Raw genomic sequence first — 18810 nt, 5'->3', positions numbered from 1 at the left:
GATCTTATGGTTAGCTTTGATATAGAATCTTTATATACCACTGTACCTCTCAAGGAAACTTTAAAATTACTTGCTGACATCTTTCCTGAAGACATTATAAAACTGTTCAATTTCGTAATACATTCTGGATATTTCATATGTCAAAATAAATTTTACAGCCAAGTAGAAGGAACAGCCATGGGAAGTCCTCTTTCTCCTGCTTTAGCCAACTTTTATTTAGAACATTTAGAAAAAGTTCTCTTATCTATTTTCCCTCAACCATCCTTTTGGGTAAGATATATAGATGACATCTTTACTATTTAGCCACATAGCAAAAACTCTTTACCTTCTTTTTTAAACAGTATCAATTCCTTGCATCATCATATAAAGTTTACTGTGGAAATAAAAGAAAACAGCCAGTTATCTTTTTTAGACATTCTCCTCATTTGGTCATCTTCACAAATATTCTTACATCTACAGTATACAGGAAATCAACGTTCACAGGTCATTATATTCTTAAAGAATCAGTCCATACCTTTATCTACAGAAAGAACTTTTTACTATCCAACAACCCATAAAACTCAATGGCTTTTCTGAAAAAAGTACTCAACATCTTCTCAATTCTTATAATCCTCCACAAAAACAACAAAGTTTCAATACGTCGAGTGCCTATTCCTTATATCTCCGGTATTTCAGAACCTATCACAAGAATTTTAAAGAAATATGATTTAACAGCTACTTATTCACCTATTAACAAATTGTCTTCTCTTTCTTATTGGAAGAGAGTGCTCATCTTAATTTGACCATGTAGTCCTGACTTGGAGGATAAATAGGTATAGGAAGATATCAGAACAGAAGAAAGTTATGTGGAATTATAAGGCAGGTGACTATCATAGACTTATAAACCAGCTTGCAGCAGTGCAATGGATGATTAAAAGAAGAGAGAGAGAGGGGGGGGGGTCTTTAGTACATGGGAGATATTTAACAAAAAATTGACAGAAATGACAGATTGTACCTCAAGCAAAGAAGATAAATTTGCACAATTTGCAGTCAAATGGAAGACAAAAGGAATAAATTAGGAATTGCAGAAGAAAAAGAGATTATGGGAGGCATATAAGGAGAGAGGTGGAGAGCAGTTGCATTAGGAATATAAGGCTCAGGCTAGAAAGTGACTAGTATTGTATGGAGAGAAAAATTAGATAAGGGAGGAGTAGACTGGTACTGCAATTTGTGGAGAATCCCAAGGAGTTTTTTTGCTATGTAGTGAGTAGCAGGAAAAATGATGTTGGATGGATTATCTTGTTGGATGGAGATGAGAATTGGGTGACCAAAGCAGATTGAGCTATTTAATGATCACTTTATTAGAGTATTCCTGGTACTACAGGCATTATTCCTAGAAGGATAGTGAATGGAGAAGTGTTAGAGTTGAATGAAAAGGACGTATTCCGAATACTGAGTACACTAAATGTCATAAGGCAGGGTGACTAGATAGTATTTCACCATGTGTTTTAAGGGAATGTGCTATGAAGTTTACTGGACCATTAACTTGGGTGTTTAATGAAAGTCTTGCAATGTGGCATGTTCCTAGAGAGTGGGAGAAGGGTAAGATAATTCCATTGAATAAGATTTTTAAAATGGGGGCTCCACAGAAGGGTTCAATACTCACTCTTGGTGGAAAGTGGAAGAAGCAAGGGATCTTGGGATGAAATTCTGGGGACATATTGCAAAACCCATCTCTGGAAGTTGCAAAAGGAGGTGATGAGTTAAAGTTAAGAAGTAAGTTTTTTGTATGTAGAATGGTGGGAGCATGGAATGCATTACCTGAGAAGGTGGTGAATGTGCAGACTCTGTATGATATTATGGAGTGGTATGATACTTTGTGTCCATTATTAGTGTTGACTTCCCATGACGAATCTTGTGACTGCATGGGGATCAGGAAAATAAGAATAATATCTCAACCTCATAGAACATATTTGGGACACAATAGGGAGATACATTGCTTCTCGAAATTCCCCTCCAGAAAGCAAACAAGGACTTATCCTTGCTTTGAAGGAAAAGTGGGCCAGTTTGCCTCAAGAACTACTGAATCACTTGGTGCTAAGCATAATGCAACATTGTGAGAGCTGCATTGCAGATCAAAGTGACATAACACATTTTTTTTGTAAGGTAATTTATTGGTATGCTGGCAATAAATTTATGTCCACATTAAGCTATAATCATGAAAATTTTTTCATATACATGTAAAAATATAGTTCATCCTAGCTTTTTGATGCTAGTGTATATAAAGCTTACTAGACATTTAACAGAGAAATGCATGTTGGATATAATGTAATGTTTTAAGTAATGGCTTCACACATGTATGAGAAAACTAAATAGAATTTAGAAACAGAATATATCCATACATCTTTAAATCGTCAGTCCCAAAACATAGATATTATCAAAAGCCTTCTGCACAGAGCACACACAGTTTGTGCTTCTGAGTCTCTTCTATTAAAAAAATTAAATGAAATAAAACTTACTCTAATACTCAATGGATACAGAAAAACCCAGATACAGAAAATATTTGAACAGTTATCACCCCTCCCCTAGATTGCAATCTGTTAAATTGTTAAAGGATATGAATACCTTACCCTAAAGAAACATCTAAACAAATAGCAAGGATTCTTCACAGATATAATTTGTATACCCCCTTCAAACTAGTCAAGAAGTTGTCATCTTTCTGATTGCCTAAGATACGTTATCACCACTATCCTTGCCTGATGTTTATCAAATACCCTGTTCGTTTCATCTTTACTACTTTGGATAGACTGGCTGCTCTGTTATAATTAGAATCCAGGAACATCAAGTTTATATAATTTTTTGAGGACCTGATGGTTCAGTTCTTGTTTCTCATGCCATCAACACTATACATAGGGTTCACTGGAACCATACCAAGATTCTACTTCAAATAGGTTCAAATTTAATTCTTTATGTTTTGAATCTCGTGAAGCTCTATGCCATCACACTAATCTTAATTGGACAGACTATATGCCTATCTCTACGTTTTGGGAAGTGATTGCTGTTAATTGTTGGTAATTTTTTAATTAAATATACATCTATACCCACTAATCTGAATACTAATAGTGTTTCCTCTTACTTGTACAGATGCGACTGAGAAACAATATTATTACACATGATACATACTGTATGAATTGTTCTTGTATTCATAATTTAAATGTTGTTACCAGTTCTGCCTTCTTCCTGAACGACATATTGAGTGAAATAAATATATAGGAGTAACAAATTCTATTTGTTACTCCTATATATTTATTTGTGTGAAGCCATTATTTAACACATTATTATTATTATTAAGAGACCTCCAGAGAGTCAGACTCATCAAGGGAGGCCACATACTTGGTGGATATAACACATACACAAGTATCATGGTGTATCCATTCCCCTTGTCTAGTTCAATGGTAACATTGTTATAGAATGTGAGCAAGTTGCTAAAACATGACCTTCCTTAGTAAACCCATATTGTTCATTGCAAAATAGAGATTCACTGTCAACCCATTTCTGAATGTGGGCCCTAACAATTTTTCCAAAATCTTCACCACCACTCCTGAGATAATAATTTGTCGATAGTTGGATACAACAGTCATTGCACGACCCTTGTGCAATGGAATTACCATACATTCCTGCAGAATATTCCCTGTTCTGAGACTCATAAATCCTGGTCAAAGGAATGGCCAGTTCAGCTGAACACTCTTTTAGCACATGTGCTGATATTCCATCAGTCCCTATTGCTGAATTATTATTCAATTTGTGCAACAGCTCTAATACTTCGGCCTCACATACCTGCGTTTCTTCATCTAGTGAAGAGGTAACAGTGAGCTCAATGTTGCATTCACCAGGTTGATAGCTTTTAACAAAATGGGCACTCATTAACTGAACAACCTCTTCTGCATCTGTAATCCTCACACTATCTGGATTTAGAATAATTCTTTCATAGAGTAAGAGTCAAATGGATGTGTAATCTTATTAAGCAAGAGATCGTAAGAAAAGGATGATGTGGAAGGAATACCGTTTGGATAAGAATGATGTCCGTTATGAACATTCTTTCTTTTACTTGCAGCATATTGATAGAATTCTTGTGGGTTGTCTTTAGCATGCAGAGCCAATTTTTTTCTTACTCAGACTTTGCTTTCTGCACAAAAGTTGTGACTATTCTAACTTGCTGCTTAGAATGTTCATAACGGACATCATTCTTATCCAAACGGTATTCCTTCCACATCATCCTTTTCTTACGATCTCTTGCTTAATAAGATTACACATCCATTTGACTCTTACTCTATTTATTCTTCGAACTCTCAGGACACATTCTGATATTGCTTCATTTAAGTATTGTTTAAATGCTTCCCATGCACTGTCGATAGTCTTTCCACCCAGCAACCGATCCAATTCCACTGAACTAAGTATACTCCTCAGTTGATCATAATTTCCTGCTTTATTATATTATGTATAAAAGCTTTTAACTATATTTTGAAAAATTCAGACTAAAATTTAGTCCTTACTACTCATCACAAACTGGCTACTCTTCTGAAAACATACCAAGAAATATTTGAATACTCTAACATAGCATACAGATTGCCTTACAGCCGGATTGTAACTTCATCTATATAGGCTCAACCTCTTTTGATATCTATGGTAGCAACTACAAGAACACTGTTGCAGTTGTAATATCTCTATTCCTGATTACCTGAACAATAGCAGTAAAAATAAGAATAAAATTTAAAATAATAGTAAATTTGTTTATGCTAAAACAGAAATTGCAATATCCATGCGCTCATACAAAACCATATTCCCCTAGTTGAGAAAACCACTATCCTAGACTTTCAAAAACAACAAAAATTAAGTTACAGATTTCAGAAACTATAGCATAAGAACTAATAGCAGTGCCATAAACATCCATTGCCCCGATGCAATTTTGGAAAATTGGAGCTTTCAGTTTTTGATTGAAAATTTGATTTAGTCTATTTTAGTAAACTTTGTCACCTTTTACACCTTTGTTACTTTTCATCTCTCATTTCTTTCCTTCTTCAGGAGAGAGTGCTCTTTGTAATTCCGAAGACAATGTCACATCAAAACAGCTCACATACCATAAATGGGAGTACTCTTAAACAAAATAAGAATGCTATTTTATATTGATTATATTCTAGTTTTCATCCATATTTTACCATAATTTATAGCATTATACACATCTTTTGAAGGAAGGATGTTGTGCATTATGAAACAAAATGAGCAATTTTATGTGAAGTCAGTCACTGTATGCAATTAGCTTAATCAAAATGATACCTTATTCACAAACTTTTATTTATACCAAAGCAAAAGATGGAATGAATATAATATCTTATGTATAATCTTTGTTTTTTTTTTTATCATCAGAGTAAATAAAATAAAATATATTTACGTAATTGGAATATACTGAAAGAATTTTTCACTCGATGTCTTACTTTAATTTTTTAAAAATTTAGGTATATTATGCTGTTCGTGAATATGCTTGCACTGCTGTGGATGTCATTGCTCGTCGTCTCCGTCTAGCATTTCTGAATGTCCAAGCTGCCCATGAAGCTTTGCCAGTCATAATATCCATCATGGCAGGTGAATTAAAATGGAGTAAGCAGGAACAAAAGGTACTTTATCCAGGGCATTTACAAATTTTTGTATTTACTAGTACAGTAAACTGCCCACATTTTATAAGATTATATAGCAAATGACTGCTGCTTATACAGAATTTGAATATGCAAATGATTTCTTTATGGTAAAAAATAGACTACATTCCTCGAGTTTCAGATTTAGATAAACAATAAATGTATACAATTTTTTAAAATAATTTCAAGAAACTCTTTAACCCATCGAGAGTACTAATGCACTATAGGTTTACAACCTTATGTGATCAGAACATGAGATCGCATAAAAAATACTGGCTAATACAGAATAGAAAAAACTTCATGTAAACATCAGATACTGAATGGCTGCCTCTTCATTAAAAAACAAAAATTACAATTGATGTTTATTCACAATCTCAACCTACAGTACATATCATTCTGCATGTGATGGATGTAACTTCATTATTTCATCAAATATATCTTTTATACACTTAATGCACCATCCAAAATGTGACTGAGTTCTGTATGTTGTGTGCGCACATTTATCTGATATGCAGGCTCTTTCATCTACCTCCCCACTCCACACACACACACACACACACACACACACCACTACTAATACACAAACAAAATTCCATAGGGTTAATTCCAAAGACCTACACAACATTTTGGGATACATGATCAATTTATCATCATCCAGAAATATAGAGTACAACATTATATGCAAAACAGACTACTTATGTGAGTTTGTCCTGCCAAATTTTTGAGAGTTATTCTGTATTCATTTCCTGTGAGTCTGAATGCATAATCAAGGGTAATAATTAAAAAAAAGATGTGGAAATAGGAAAACTCTCAGTCGCTTCTCCATTAATAACCATTACTCTTGAACAATAATTCTGGTATGGTTCTTCTGTTGCTTTGATTATTTTGAAGGGTATGTCCATAACAACCTAGAATTTTGAACATTCTTGGTCTGTTGATTGAATTGAAGGCTTTTTGAGAAATCTATGAAGTTTAAGATTAAGGGAAGGTGTTTATCTCTTACTTCTTCTAGCACCTTCAAAGGCAGTGGATGTGTTCAACACTGCTGTTTTTCAAGAAACCTGCTTGATTTTTGAGTAGAAGAGGTGTTAGATGTGGTTCGATTTGGTTTAGAAGCATCCTGTTATAGACTTTCAGTGTGATAGGAAATAGTGTGATTCCTCTGTAATTTTCTGGGTTTTTCAAATTGCCTTTTAGAGTACTGGTATTATTAGGCCTTTTCTCCATTGTGATGGAATGTTGGGGATGTAGCTACAGCTATATTTCAGATATTATTATTATTATTATGTGGCACCTCCAAGGAGTCCTTGGACTCACTGAGGGAAGGCACCACTCTACAACTCTCCATCTTCACCAATCCACTACAACTCCAACTACAACAAACCAGAACTACCATCATCATCTACACCAGCGTTTCCCAAACTTTTCCTACGACGGAACACTTCATAAATCCTGAAATTTTCATGGAACACCTTGGTTTTTTTTTTTTTTGTAATGTATTAATTAATAATTAATCAAACATAAACATCGTTAAATTAATTCGTGCTGATTTTCATTGACATATCCCATTTTGATCACCAAAAATTTATAATATTATAAGTACTTACGAGTGAATGCAGACTTTTTCCTGTCCTTTTGTACATCCTGAAGATCACTTTGTAGGCTGGTGGTGGATGACTCACTGTCTGTTGCACCACAAACACGTTCAGTAAGAGATTTCTTAATACCAAAATTAAACAAAGTCCCTTGTCTCTTATTCATATTAAAATTTAAATTTGCAGGCCCATTACTTTTAAAAAATCACGGCACTACGGTTTCGAAACTTTCACCCTACAATACGAACTTGCGAAGAAAGTAATAAGTATTACTAGATTTGAAAACCGGATCAGACTACCTTGATCTTCAATTTTACTGGAAAAATTTTCTTTATACTTCCTTGCTGATTGGTCACTAACATTTGCAACACAGATGTTATTTCTTTCAGTTTTGAGAACAGAGGATATGCCCATTGTTATAATCTGCTTGCAGGCATTTTTTATGACCAGTCATAAACAGTGGTATTCCCTTTCCCACATGGGGAAAGGTTTTAATGTGTGAAAATTAATGATAATTCATGAATACTTCCACGTTTAAAAATACACGGCTTGGTCACTAACATTAGCTACACAGATGTTATTAGGTGTTCTGGGTCTGAGCTTTTCGACATATTCACGAATATTATTCTCCTCAGAATGTTTCCACTATAAAATATTTATTCATGAAAAATGCTTAGAAAACTAAAATGACAAATTCCAGGAGAACACAGTTTGAGAAACCCTGATCTACACCAACCATCCAATCCGGGGTGCTTTCTCATTCTTTTGGGTTTTTAGTGCAGTTTCAAATTCTCGCATTGAAAAATTGCTACACCTAATGGGATTGAATTATCATTTTTGGCAAAGCGTCTGTAGTGAAGTTCACTCATAAATTATTTAATAATTTTTTGAAGTGGTCCTCTCACAGTGGAAGTTTGTTTTTGTCATCAGGTATCTTGCCATCTTTAGCTTTTATTCTTAGTCTTTTGGGCTCTCTTTCTTTCATGAATAAGGAATTATCTCTCTCTGATATATATATATATATTTTTTTTTTTGGGGGGGGGGGGGGGTTCTAATTTTTGACAGATAGCCTGCATATGGTTTTCTCTGTCATTTCAAAATGCCAGATATATATATATATATATATATATATTTTTTTTTTTGGGGGGGGGGAGTTCTAATTTTTGACAGATAGCCTGGATATGGTTTTCCCTGACATTTCGAAATGCCATATATACTTGATCATTTAGTTATTTTAACTGAGTATGTAGACTGTGCATTCTCCACCTCTGAATATAGTGTATGCACTATAATTATGTAGTGTAAACCGGACATTATTATTATTAAGAGAGACCTCCAAGGAGTCAGGGACTCATCGAGGGCAGCAACATACTACATGCACCAGCTATCATACTTATACTTGAATTCATTCACATTGCTTGCACTCAAAACATCCAATGGCAATCCATTCCTAACAATCATCACCCTATGAGTGAAATATCTAGCCTCTCCCCCTTCTTAGCAGCATTTATTCTCAGATTCCAAGGATGCCCCCTTGTCCTTTCCCCACCGCCATAAAATAAAAAATTCCATCAACTGAAATCCTGTATGCCCTTTGAGAGGTTGTAAAAGTCTCAATCATATCACCCCTCCTAATATCATTAATGTATTAATGTACCCTTTCTTTTAGGCTTGCACGGTGATCCGAATGCATTTTTGGAAATTATGGAGACAACTACCGTGTTTGAATAAAAACTTTAGTTTACTATTACTAAAATTTTACAATTCGACGTTTCGACCTTTATGTTAAGGTCATCTTCTGGAGCGTACAAATATACACAGAAACAAACTATACTACAATCATACTGGTTCGTTAAAGACACTGACTAACCGCTACCACAATTGTTGGCCTGACCTCTGGTGGGGAAAAAAAAAAAAAAAATATATATATATATATATATATATATATATATATATATATATATAAAAAAAAAAAAAAAAAAAAAAAAAATTGTACATCAGCGCTAAAGTCCTATTATTTGTGTTGTCTACTATATACATATATTAACATTATATTAACATCATTCCAGCCAGTTGGAGTGGAATGGTTTCTAATAATAGCAGATTGGCTAGAGTCCTGACTTGTGTTGAATCTTTCAAATTAGGTTGGCTGAATGTGTGCCATCCAGATCCTTGGAATTTTCATACCATCTTTATTGTTGATATTTGGGTGGTTTATCAGGATTTCGCAGGATTCTTTAAATTTTCTTTCGTACCATGTTTTTGTACGGTGTAAGGAGCAGGTGCTTTTCCAGTTGATTTGGTGCAAGGTGTTGAGTGCGTGGTCTGAGAGGCCTGCTTCACCATAATGGTTATATTTAATGTGTCTAATGTGTTCTTTTTTGCGTATAGGGATTGTCCGTCCTGTTTCACCAATGTACGGTAAGTTACAGGTGCAGCGGATGCAATAGACTCCAGGATGTGCTAATGGGAGGAGAGGGTCCTTAGAGGAGCTGAATATGGTTTTAAGTTTAGTGGGTGGTTTAAAGGTGGCATTAAGGTTATAATGTTGTAGGATTCTGTTGATTTTTTCTGATAACCCTTTAATGTATGGGATGGCTATGGTTTTACTGTAGTCTAGATTCGTTATTGTTGTGGTTTTATAGAGTATTTTATTGACAGTATTTTTGTTATAGCCATTGTTTATGAATGTGTCACTAATGATTTTTAGTTCTTGTTTTAGGGCCTGCTGGTTAGAGCAAATAGTTGTGGCTCTGTTTTTAAGGGTGTTTATGACTCCATATTTTTGTGCTGGGTGGTGATATGAATTCGCATGTATGTATTGGCCCGTGTGTGTAGGTTTTCGGTAGACCGTGAAGGATAGATTGCCTGAAGGAAGACGTGTAACTAGTGTGTCTAGGAACGGGAGCGAATTTTGGTTTTCGATTTCGATGGTAAATTGTATGCGTTCGTGTTGTTTGTTTAGGTGGCTGAGGAATGTGTTTAGCGTTTGTCGACCGTGCGGCCAGATCGCGAACACGTCGTCAACGTATCTGAGCCAGATTGTCGGTCGAAGCGTGGCGGAATCAAGAGCCCTTTGCTCAAAGGTTTCCATGTAGAAGTTCGCGATTGGGGGGGATAATGGTGAGCCCATGGCCGTACCTTCCTTTTGTAGGTAGAATTTGTTTTGCCACACGAAGTAACCGGACTTTAGTACGTGGGCAAAGAGGGCCGTAATGTCGGGCGGAAATTTGTTCTGTAGTAGGAGAATTGTGTCATTGATGGGGACATTAGTGAAAAGGGCAGAAACGTCAAAACTGACTAATAAGTCGTCTTTGTCGAGTGTTATGTTTTTGATTATGTTTATAAAGTGTTGTGTGTTTTTTACGTAGGAGGGGGAATGACCTACCAACTCCTTGAGTGTTGCCGCTAATTTCTTGGCTAGGTGGTAATTGGGACTGTCTATTCCTTCCACTATTGGTCGAAGGGGCACATTTTGTTTGTGTATTTTCGGAACCCCATATATTCTGGGGGGGCGGGCGTAGTGGTTTTTTTTTTTTTTTTTTTTTTTTTTTTTTTTTTTTTTTCCCACCAGAGGTCAGGCCAACAATTGTGGTAGCGGTTAGTCAGTGTCTTTAACGAACCAGTATGATTGTAGTATAGCTTGTTTCCTGTGTATATTTGTACGCTCCAGAAGATGACCTTAACATAAAGGTCGAAACGTCGAATTGTAAAATTTTAGTAATAGTAAACTAAAGTTTTTATTCAAACACGGTAGTTGTCTCCATAATTTCCAAAAATGCATTCGGATCACCGTGCAAGCCTAAAAGAAAGGATTCAGATCATCCATGGAAATGATACCCACAAGCGCTGCAATCGCTATGGTAAGCTAAAGATTCGTATTTCTCTTCTGATCAATCGGCTGGCCTTTTTAAAGAGATGCAGAGACAATAACCTCATTCCGATCTGCATCAGGCTAAAAAAGAAATTTACGTCCGCTAAGGCACTTCGTATCTATGACCGCACAGAAAAAGCAATGCTTAGGGAACAGATCCAAACAGCCCGCCGAAACCTAGCTACAACACAAAATCTAGTTTCTGAATTACAATTAGAACTATCGAACTATATTAACCAAGACATTCTACAAACACTTGAAAGAATTACTGACAATTCGGCCAAGCATACCCTGGAAAAGAACAAAGAAAAACTTGAGAAAAAATTCCACAGGTTGAAACAACGGCAAAATATGGCGGCCAATCAGAGGACTTCCTCCCCGAGAAACAACAATGAACAACAAACAAGGGAGACAAGGAACGACCAACCACCGACAAGCAAGAACCATGTGATCAACTTATCAAGCCATACCCTGAACAACGGCGAACTCACGCTGCTGAATAAAGGACTGAACTACGCAATAGCGCCTAAAAAGGTAAACAAATTAGATTTTATCTACCACATTGAAAGAGGCATCAGATCCCTACCTAACAACATAGCAGACAAAATACGACTAGAAACCAGTAATGTCCTAAATACCAAGAAAACCATACAGAATAACCTGACTAAAACAGAATTAGCAGCAATTAAATCGTTAAAAGCCAAACAAAACATAATAATAACGAAAGCTGATAAAGGCAGTGCCACTGTTGTCCTTGACAGGTCAAAATACATACTGCAAATGAACCAACTAGTAGCCGATAACAACACATATAAAATGGTGAATTATAACCCAACAAAGAGGATAAAGGACAAAACAGAAAAACTATTAAAGTCCATCACTTCTTGGCCACCAGACAGTGTTAAAAAACTCAAACCCCACTACGCCCCGCCCCCCCCAGAATATATGGGGTTCCGAAAATACACAAACAAAATGTGCCCCTTCGACCAATAGTGGAAGGAATAGACAGTCCCAATTACCACCTAGCCAAGAAATTAGCGGCAACACTCAAGGAGTTGGTAGGTCATTCCCCCTCCTACGTAAAAAACACACAACACTTTATAAACATAATCAAAAACATAACACTCGACAAAGACGACTTATTAGTCAGTTTTGACGTTTCTGCCCTTTTCACTAATGTCCCCATCAATGACACAATTCTCCTACTACAGAACAAATTTCCGCCCGACATTACGGCCCTCTTTGCCCACGTACTAAAGTCCGGTTACTTCGTGTGGCAAAACAAATTCTACCTACAAAAGGAAGGTACGGCCATGGGCTCACCATTATCCCCCCCAATCGCGAACTTCTACATGGAAACCTTTGAGCAAAGGGCTCTTGATTCCGCCACGCTTCGACCGACAATCTGGCTCAGATACGTTGACGACGTGTTCGCGATCTGGCCGCACGGTCGACAAACGCTAAACACATTCCTCAGCCACCTAAACAAACAACACGAACGCATACAATTTACCATCGAAATCAAAAACCAAAATTCGCTCCCGTTCCTAGACACACTAGTTACACGTCTTCCTTCAGGCAATCTATCCTTCACGGTCTACCGAAAACCTACACACACGGGCCAATACATACATGCGAATTCATATCACCACCCAGCACAAAAATATGGAGTCATAAACACCCTTAAAAACAGAGCCACAACTATTTGCTCTAACCAGCAGGCCCTAAAACAAGAACTAAAAATCATTAGTGACACATTCATAAACAATGGCTATAACAAAAATACTGTCAATAAAATACTCTATAAAACCACAACAATAACGAATCTAGACTACAGTAAAACCATAGCCATCCCATACATTAAAGGGTTATCAGAAAAAATCAACAGAATCCTACAACATTATAACCTTAATGCCACCTTTAAACCACCCACTAAACTTAAAACCATATTCAGCTCCTCTAAGGACCCTCTCCTCCCATTAGCACATCCTGGAGTCTATTGCATCCGCTGCACCTGTAACTTACCGTACATTGGTGAAACAGGACGGACAATCCCTATACGCAAAAAAGAACACATTAGACACATTAAATATAACCATTATGGTGAAGCAGGCCTCTCAGACCACGCACTCAACACCTTGCACCAAATCAACTGGAAAAGCACCTGCTCCTTACACCGTACAAAAACATGGTACGAAAGAAAATTTAAAGAATCCTGCGAAATCCTGATAAACCACCCAAATATCAACAATAAAGATGGTATGAAAATTCCAAGGATCTGGATGGCACACATTCAGCCAACCTAATTTGAAAGATTCAACACAAGTCAGGACTCTAGCCAATCTGCTATTATTAGAAACCATTCCACTCCAACTGGCTGGAATGATGTTAATATAATGTTAATATATGTATATAGTAGACAACACAAATAATAGGACTTTAGCGCTGATGTACAATTTTTTTTTTTTTTTTTTTTTTTTTTATATATATATATATATATATATTTTTTTTTTTTTTTTTTTTTTCCCCACCAGAGGTCAGGCCAACAATTGTGGTAGCGGTTAGTCAGTGTCTTTAACGAACCAGTATGATTGTAGTATAGCTTGTTTCCTGTGTATATTTGTACGCTCCAGAAGATGACCTTAACATAAAGGTCGAAACGTCGAATTGTAAAATTTTAGTAATAGTAAACTAAAGTTTTTATTCAAACACGGTAGTTGTCTCCATAATTTCCAAAAATGCATCATTAATGTACAGATTGAATAACAGTTGGCCAAGCACTGATCCTTGTGATACACCACTGGTCATCTTAAATCTTGCAGACTCACATCCCCCATGTATCTCTGTTTGATATCTGGCAGTCAACTATCCTCTTATCCATGTTAATATTCTATAATCTAAACCCACATTCTCCAATTTATGCAACAGTCTACTATTATTCTGCCAAAAGCCTAAGCAAATCCAAAAGCATCATGGTGTATCCATTCCCCTTGTCTAGTTCAATGGTAACATTGTTATAGAATGTGAGCAAGTGTTGCTAAAACATGATCTTCCCTTAGTAAACCCACGTTGTTCATTGCAAAGTAGAGATTCACTGTCAACCCATTTCTGAATGTGGGCCGTAACCAATTTTTTCAAAATCTTCACCACCACACCTGAGATATTAATTTGTTGATAGTTGGATACAACGGTCATTGCACAACCCTGGTGCAATGGAATTACCATACATTCCTTCCGTTCCTGTGGAATCTTTCCTGTTCTGAGACTCGTATTATACATCCTGGTCAAAGGAATGGCCAGTTCAGCTGAACACCCTTTTATGTGCTGATATCCCATCAGTTCCCTATCGATGAATTCTTATTCAGTTTGTGCAATGGCTCTAATATGTTGTCATCATACACCTGAGTTTCTTCATCCAGTGAAGAGATAGCAGTGAGCTCAATCGTGTACACCAGTTTGATAGTTTTAACAAAATGGCACTCATTAGTTGAACAACCTCTTCTGCATCTGTTACCTTGTCATGATCTGCATTTAAAAGAGTTATTCTTTCATATTCATTCTTTCTTTCTTTTACTTGCAGCATATCGATAGAATTCTTGTGGGTTGTCTTTATCATGCGTTTGCTTTCCATGCAACAGTTGTGACTCTTCTGGCCTGCTGCTTATAACTTTCATAACAGATGTCATCCTTATGCATGCGGTATTCCTTCCACATCGTCCTTGTCTTACTAATTTCTTGATTAATAAGATTACACATCCATTTGGCTCCTATCCTATTTATTCTTTGACCTCTTGGGAGACAGTCTGATATCGCATCATTTAAGTATTGTTTAAATGCTTCCCACACACTGTTGATATTCTTCCCATCCAGCAACTGATCCCATTCGACTGACTCAGTATGCTCCTCATTTGGTCATAATTTTCTGATTTGCTGTTCAGCATGTAACCTTTTCTGAATGGAACATTTATAAACTCAGTCGCTTCCCAAGTGAGTACCACATGATCACTGTCACCAACCAGAGGCAGAATAGTTACATCTTTAACTGAAACGCCGTCTGATGCTGTAATAAAATCGAACACTCTTTGACCTCAAGTTCATTCTGTCACATATTGCTTGAGGAAGTTGGCCTGCAATATCTCAAATTCAATTTCATTCTTATGAAATTCTACTGCTAAGTCTCCTAAGCGTGTCATAATCACCAGCCTTATTATTCCACATGTACACCCTCTGTCCGAAACGATACTGAACTTTTCGAAAATAGAAGAAACTAGTTGCGCTACCTGTTGTATCTTTTTGTTGTCGACAGCAGCAACTTTCATTGGTGTTGTGTCAACTGTTTATGACATTTGTTTCATTAGAAGCTGAGTTATAGTGCCAAGAGTGACAATGTGTTTTGACAAACTGTCAGATAATGAATTTCAAACAGCGAGCTGTGATTGATTTTTGTGTTAAACTAGGTAAAAGTTTTACCGAAACACATGAAATGCTTCAAAAAGCATACGGTGATGAATGCTTATCCCATACTCAAGTTTACAAGTACTTTAAGCGATCTCAAAGTGGACGTGAGATGCTTGAGGATGACTAAAAGCTGGGCCACCCCAAAACCGGACTGAGCGAAGTTAACATCCAAAAAGTGCATGATTTCATCAAAGAAAACCCAAAATTGTCCATGAGGTTGATTGAAGTGAATTGTGGATTCCAAAATCAACTGTTCATAACATTTTTACTGAGAGTTTGGGCCTTCATAAATTGAATTCGCGATTTGTTCCCCACAAGTTGACGACCACCAAAAAATGTATTGAATTGAACACAGCAAGGACCTTTTTAAAACCGCTCCTAAGGACGCAAACTTCCTTGAAACGATCGTTACGTGATGAAATGTGGTGTTTTGAGTATGAGCCCCGAAACAAAGCACCAGAGTGTTGAGTGGAGACCACCAGAAGAGGGGCATCCAGAAAAAAAAGTCATTTCGAGAAGTCAAAAGTAAAGACATTGCTGATTTGTTTCTACGATTCTAAGAGCATTATTCTTCAAAGAATTCATTCTGCCTGGCAAAACGGTCAATGTTGAGTTTTATCTCAAAGTTTTGAAGCGATTTATAACAAGAATTCGTCACGTATGACATGAATATCGTGATGCAATCAGCTGGTCACTTTTGCACAATAATGCACCATCTCATCGTTTGAACATTGTGAGACAGTTTTTGAGCAAAAACCAAGTTTGTGTGTTGGATCACTCACCGTATTCACCTGATTTAGCACCCTATGACTTCTTTCTCTTTCCCCGACTTCATTTGCCGATGAAAGGAAAGCGATACGACACAATTGAAAACGTTCAAGCAGCAATAACCACAACCCTCAACGGTATCCCTAAAGCCAATATAAAAAAAAAACTCATTTAATGAATTAATTGACCATGCCAAACGCTGTATCAAAGCTAAGGGAGAGCATATTGATTGAAATAAATGATTTGAATAATTATAATTGGCCTGTGTTTTATTTTCTATCAAAAGTTCGGTTTCTTTTTGGACAGAGGGTATATATCATTCCTCATAAAAGTATGCATATAGCTACCCACAACCCAGGTGATCACTTCATGATCACTCTCACCAACTGGAGGAAAGTGTGAAATCAAACTCACAATTATATCCTCTGATGAAATGATTAGATCTAAAACTCTTGATCCCCACATGGCCTCCTTTATTTGCTGCCTGCAATAGTTATCTCTGAAAAAATTCATTTTCCTTATTCCCAAATGCTGTGTCTTCATTCCTTGCCAAAATTAAAATCACCATAATAATTACCCTTCCTTTGTTCAATAATCCAAGTTATTTATACATTTCTTGATCTCCACACTTCCTGGTCTATAGCAACATCCATCTAAATATGTAATCCTGTCATCCTCCACATTACACCACATTGCCTCATAACCATTGCCACTATTTCCCTCTTTCATGTCTACCTTATGTGGACATAATTCCCCCTGCTATCATGCAGCACTCCCCCTCCCTTTCTGTCAATTTTGTCCTTGCAAAAAATACTGTATACTTATATTTCTATTCCATCTTCATTCAACCATGTTTTACTTATTCCAGTGATTTTGGAGCAAATAAACTCAATCAATGACATTATTTCATCTCCCTGATTTCTGATACTTCTAGCATTTATAAACAAACAGTAATTTGGTTTTAGCTCTATAACCAGTCTTATCCAAACCACTTGTTGGTTGTGATTTTTTCCACCACACATTACCACTTACCACATATATCTGCTCAGTCTATTTTCCCACCCATATCGCAATATACTTCATCTTCACACACACATATATTCACTGCCACTTTCAACATCCATACTCCCTATGCATGTCTCCCTGCATCCTCCCCATTTCCCTGTATCTCTTGTATTCTCATTCGCTCTTCATCTCTCACACTGCTACTGTTTTCACTGCCAAGCACTTCTGTCTCTTCAGTGCCACTTCCTGATTTTTCACTTCACCTCTTGCACTCATGACACACTGTACTTCCACACGCTCTGTTTCCATCTAGCAACACTTTATCCAGTGCAGTCATTCCAAAGCCATTCATATGCAACCCATCGTGCTGTGTAATTATGAATACTAAGATAGGATATACTTTATGAATACTAAAATAGGATGTACCTTATACAGGGTGTCCCAAAATTTACGCAAGAAGTAATTTTGATAGAAAACACAGGTTTATAATTAAAAATTGTAATTTCTTATTGATTCATAAAGTATACAGTATAGGGTTATGCATGGAATAGCATATCGGGTAAATGGCCTCCACGGCTTTGCTGGCATATACGCATTCTTTTGTCGAAATTTTCCATGACCGCATAAATGTGGCTAAATTTCGTTGATACAGCGCTAAATTTCCTCCTTCAAGGCGTGGGTGGTCGTGAGCTTGTTGGCATAAACCTTAGACTTCAAAAAACCCCAAAGAAAAAAGTCCAACGGTATTAACTCACATGATCTGGGCAGCCAATTCTGATCACCAAAATGGAAAATTACATGACCAGAAAATGACTCGTGCAGTAATTGAATTGTTTATCGGGCTGTATGGCATGTGCACCATCTTGTTGAAACCACATGTCGTCCATATCCATATCTTGCAACTTAGGCACAAAAAACTGGATTATCATGTTGCGATAGCGAGCACCATTAACTGTTATTGCCTTACCAGCCGCATTTTCGAAGAAGAATGGTGACACGTTGTGGATGCATTTGTTTCTCAACAATCAATTGTGGATTTTCTGAACCCCAAATGCAATAATTTTGTCGATTAACGAAGCCATCAAGATGAAAATGAGCCTCATCACTGAAGATGATTTTGTTCGAAAAATAAGCATCCACAGTCAGATCAGTGACAGAGACTGATGTGTGAATTGAGGTAGATGAACTGGAGGTGCTCAGCATATTGAAAAGTATCAATGTGAACACAGCAGTAAGACTGGATGGTATATCATCCCATGAGGTAAGAGTATATGCAAGAGAACAAACCAGCAGTGCCTCTGATGAAGTTGTTTAATCTATCTCAACTTTGTCCATTACATAAGGTGGTTTCAAGACAGAAGTAGCAAATTACAGACAAATTAGTGTCTCAGGAGTGGTGAATAAACTATTAGATATATCCATATCTTGCAACTTAGGCACA

At 36.6% G+C, this 18810-nt stretch overlaps 1 protein-coding gene across 1 annotated transcript in view; it reads left to right on the top strand.

Moving 5' to 3' along the window:
- Gpo1 (glycerophosphate oxidase 1) overlaps positions 1 to 18810 on the top strand; it is a 550013-nt gene that overhangs the window by 374518 nt on the left and 156685 nt on the right. The window contains exon 14 of the mRNA XM_090414113.1: positions 5493 to 5651. Within this exon, the coding sequence (XP_090270239.1) occupies positions 5493 to 5651 (159 nt within the window). The remainder of the gene's footprint in view (positions 1 to 5492; positions 5652 to 18810) is intronic.

This window comes from Typopeltis vanoorti, chromosome 2 (genome assembly GCF_054136105.1).
Source record: "Typopeltis vanoorti isolate ZY-2024b chromosome 2, IOZ_Tvanoo_1.0, whole genome shotgun sequence".
NCBI lineage: Eukaryota > Metazoa > Arthropoda > Arachnida > Uropygi > Thelyphonidae > Typopeltis > Typopeltis vanoorti.
This window is presented reverse-complemented; position numbering and strand designations above follow the sequence as displayed.